This window comes from Pinus tabuliformis, chromosome 9 (assembly GCF_031772625.1).
Source record: "Pinus tabuliformis cultivar Carrire ecotype Pingquan chromosome 9, CPIR1, whole genome shotgun sequence".
NCBI lineage: Eukaryota > Viridiplantae > Streptophyta > Pinopsida > Pinales > Pinaceae > Pinus > Pinus tabuliformis.
In genome coordinates, this window is record NC_142307.1 from 980,504,352 (window position 1) to 980,509,173 (window position 4,822).

The 4,822-nt window shown below is 39.2% G+C and overlaps 1 protein-coding gene across 1 annotated transcript; it reads left to right on the forward strand.

Moving 5' to 3' along the window:
• The first annotated feature begins 463 nt into the window (after positions 1 to 463).
• LOC149152011 (uncharacterized) lies at positions 464 to 2,483 on the forward strand. The gene has a single exon (XM_089441168.1). The coding sequence runs from the start codon at positions 527 to 529 to the stop codon at positions 2,330 to 2,332; it is 1,806 nt and encodes a 601-aa protein (XP_089297294.1). The 5' UTR covers positions 464 to 526; the 3' UTR covers positions 2,333 to 2,483.
• Positions 2,484 to 4,822: the final 2,339 nt, after the last annotated feature.

Genomic DNA, 4,822 nt, shown 5'->3' on the forward strand with positions numbered 1-4,822 from the left:
AACCTCATCCTAACTACGCGGATATCCATGTCGTCCAACTTGCACGTTATGCAACACCAGATATGACCTGCAGGACTACCCGGATATCCATGTCGTCCAACTTGCACGTTATCCAACACCAGATATGACCTGCAGAACCGAATGGTTGTGGAGTTGACTCTCTCCATTGTCCATCACTCATAACTCCCCGTGAATAGCGCTCCGCTCCACTCACCTCCGACGTGTATATGCGAGAGGCACCGACGAGCATGAGAACTATAAATGAAAAAGAAGCAACAGCGAGTGGAATTGTCAGAGGGAAAGAATTGCGGAATGGTCTGAAAGTTCCAAGAAAGAATCGAGGCGGTGCTTGACGAGGATCTCCTCTCCACTCACGTGGAAGGCACGAATGAGCATGAGCACTATAAATGAAGAAGGAAGCAACAGCAAATGTAGGAATTGTCAAGGGAAATAATACAGAAGAGAATAGCAGTTCGAGGCGGGGCTTGACAAGAAAGAGCGAGAAACAAATTTCTCTGGTCTGTAAATGGCGAAGATAGTAACCCAGATGCTGGCATCCCCTATTCAGTTGGCCGATGATGCATCCAAATTGGCTGAAGAATCTCATTCGTTCAAGCAGGAATGCATGGAGGTGAAGAAGCAGGCCGACAAATTAGCAGCCTTGCTGCGCCAAGCCGCGCGAGTCTCAGGGATCCTTTACGACAGACCCACGAGTCGAATCACGGAAGAAATCAATCGAGTTCTGGGAAAGGCTGTGCTATTGCTCACCAAATGCAGGCGCAACGCGATGCTCAAGAGGGTTTTCACAATTACATCGCCCGCGGCCTTCAGAAAAATGAGCCTCTTACTGGATAGCTCCATCGCGGACGTGACGTGGCTTCTGAAAGTCTCTGCCAGCGGAGAAGACCGAGAGGAACATTTGGGGTTGCCTCCCATAGCCACCAATGATCCCATGCTCGGCCTCATTTGGGAACACATTGCGTGCCTGCGCACCGGTAGAAATCCCGAAGAGAAAGCCGAGGCCGCAGCCTCGTTGGTGTCACTGGCCCAGGATAACCATCGCAACGGAAAACTGATCGTGGAAGAAGGCGGAATCGGGCCGTTGTTGAAGTTCATCAAGGAGGCGGGCACCGTAGAAGGGCAGGAAGCCGCCGCAAAAGCCTTAGGGATACTAAGTAAGGATCCTCAATGCGTTACTCAGCTGATTCGGGAGGGTGTCTGTTCTGTTTTTGCGAAGGTCTTGAGGGATGGTGGTTCTATGAAGGTTCAGACCATGGTTGCCTGGGCTTTGTCTCAGTTGCTGTCCAATGACCCCGACTCAAAGGACCATTTTGCCCAGAGCGACATCATCAGGTCACTTGTTGGGCATTTGGCCTTTGAGACCGTTCCCGATTACAGCAACTATACCGTGCCCACCAAGTCGGCCATGACCATCTATTCAGTTGTGTGTATGGTAATCAATGATAATAATCATCTTGCTCAGACTCATATCAGTACCAAAATTGCACTCCAAGAGAAGGGAATGCGGTCATTATCGGGCCTATATCTGAAAAGACAAAAGGCCAAGGATCCAATCCTTAAGGCATCGATGAAGGCGGAAGCCGCTAGGGCTCTGTGGAATCTTGCCAAGAACAACACAAAGACTTGCAAAAGTATAACGGAGTCCAAGGGCTTGCTTTGCTTTGCAATGCTATTGGAAAAGTCCAAAGGTGAAGTGCAGTATAATTCGGCCATGGCAGTAATGGAGATTGCAGCTATAGCAGAACAAAATGCCGATTTCAGAAGATCTGCGTTTAAGACCAACTCTCCCACTGCCAAGGCACTGGTTGACCAGCTTGTCAGAATTGTACAAGAAGAAGATTCTGAATCTCAACTTTTGAGCAGTTGCATTAGATCAATTGGGTGCCTTGCTCGAACCTTCCATGCGAGAGAAACGACGATCATCCATCCCCTTGTGAAACATCTAGATCATAGAGAACTATCTGTGTCCCGAGAAGCAGCGATTGCTCTTAGCAAGTTTGCCTGCAGCGAAAATTACCTACATATGGAGCATTCCAGGGCCATTATTGACTCCTCTAGCGTTCCGTATCTGGTCCAGCTTGTATACTTTGGGGAAGAGCTGGCTCAGGTTCCTGCATTCATTCTTCTGTGTTACCTTGCTCTACATGTAGCGGACAGTGAAGCTTTTACTAAGGCAGAAGCATTGTCAGCCCTGGATTGGGCATCCAAGCAAGTTACTTTCATTCAGGATCCTGTTTTGGAGAATCTGCTTCCGGAGGCCAAAACCCGTCTTCACGTTTACCAGTCAAGAGGATATCGTGGATTCCACTAAACTGAATAGGGAGGACATGGATTACCTGGTTAAACCCCCCTAGTCAAAGGTAAAAAGTACAACCAAAACTTGTTTTTACTGTACAAGACTATTGTAAAGTTGCTTAACCCAACCCATATTTATTGTAAAGTTGCTTAACCCAACCCATATTTATTAGATTTTTGTAAAGTTGCTTAATCCAATCCATACTCATTAGTGTAGTCATATAATTTGCTGATTAAGTTTGATTAAGTTTGTCTAATATATGAAGGGAATTTCTTTCATACACCAATGTGGTGTGTGTCTTGACAAAGACCTTAAAATTAGATAATAATAATAATAATAATATAGTTATAAAAACACTTTAAATTATACATATTACTCCAAAAGAATTTGAATTAATTATTTTTCAACAATAACTGCAACATTCTTGATATGTTTTCTAATTTAACATATTTTAAATCAAAGTGAATCCATTAGAAATGAATAATAGCACCTCTACTGTAGGTGTATTTAAAATAAGTTAAGCCTAACAAATCTATTGTGATCCCTATTGGAAGAACACAAATAGATGGACACCTACACTCCTTACGAACATGGGAATGTCATAGGAAATTTTGGTTGGCATCAAAAGCAAAGATGGATCATGTTGAATATGATCATAATAAAATTATTAGATTGGGATATTTAAGTTAGATATATATGAGAAGTTTCAAGGTATGGGTTAGTTTCAACCATGGTAAATGCTGGAATAGTAGATGACAATGAATGATAATGGATAAGGATGAATTTAGTGTTGATAGATTCAAAGGAGGAATAGAAAGAAACATAAAAAACATACTAGAGGAACATAAAGAAGAGGAACTTGCCAGATAATGGAGGGAGGTCTGGAAATTCTAGGAAAATGAATGTTCATGGTCTTTCCTAACTATTTAAATCGATTTGATGTCAAGTGATAGGTCAAAGGATTAATGCAATGAAAAAATAATATACTCAAAGAAAAATGTATGTTAATTGAAATTTCATGCTTAGTCGATTCAACATGTTTTATAAATGTGTTTCATTGAAAGACATTGATGTAAAAGCTTTCCCCCTAAAATAGAAAAAACATTGCCCTAGGACTCAAATGACTATTCTCTCATATTTTTATAGTAAAAATGTCTTCTAATCACTCTCAATGAATGATGATCAAGTCCATTGAAGGAGTGACTAAAGGTATGATAGCTACAACTATAATGAGGGGCACTAGGGGAAATTCCCAGTGCCCAAAAATATTTTTCTTAGTTTCCTTCTCAATCCCGTGAAAGTGACACTTGTTATGAACATATTGTTGGCCACCAAGATACAATTTCATAGATGGCTTTAAGGGGATCCTAGATTCCAAGGGTTCGTGGGAAACAATGAAGCTTAAAAGAGCTTGTGACTCCATCAAACTCTAGGTCCCAACCTAAGCATCAAAACTTAGAAAATAATGCTTTTCTATTCAAACATGTTGTGACCACATCGATTGAAAATTATTTTAAAGAACCATAGAAGAAAACAACTATGTGTCAATGCAATGATCATGACAAATTATGTAGATACCTATCCCCAGAATCTTAACCTAACTACAAGTTTATTTTGGCCTTAAGTGAAAATTTTAGTTGTTTGAAAGTTAATTTGTTGGTTTTAAAAGGGTAAGCATGGTGTCGTAAACCAAGCATATGCATAAGTGGTGGGACAAAACTTGAAATGAAATACATACTATTGAAAATGGAGTGTTGAAAGAAAATGCAAGAAAGGAAATAAACACACTCTCAAAATATTGAAATAAAAGAACGTATTTTTAATCAAACTTTTTCCTTAATTTTTTTAGAAATTCAAATTTAATAAACATTAATTAAATTTTGATTAATTGTGAAAAGGAACAATTCTAAGAAAAAAGAAAGGAACCCATAAGGCAGAGTACTATAAATGAAGGTACTTCTTTCTTTACCTTGAATATCCTTTTAAACACTCAACAAAACAACATTATACAATCACAATTTCTTGGAAACAATTAAATGTACATATAAAAATTCAAAAGAAAACCACTAAAAGGCCATGAATGTATAAATGTGTATGATTGTGAAGAAAATAATACGATAATCATGCATGCACATGCAACAAAAGCTCTGGAGATCTACTCAAGGCACATATTCAAGTAAAAAAACTCCTATATATGAAGGTAACATAGATTTTGAAGGAAAATCATACACTCTTCATAAGAAAATGACTCATAGATACACCAAAGGATGACACTAAAGAAAGCCATGGTTTAAAAAAAAATCATTATGGTCATTACTAAAAAAATAAAAAAGCAAAGACATACATTAACTACTAGAATACAAAAACCATCATACACACAAACATGAGCAAGATTTTGGATTAGAGCCCCTAGTGCAGTCACCAATTTATTGTAGATATTTTGTCGAATGAATGTGTAAAAAACCTAACTTGGATGAGAAACTAACATAAAATATATGAAAATAC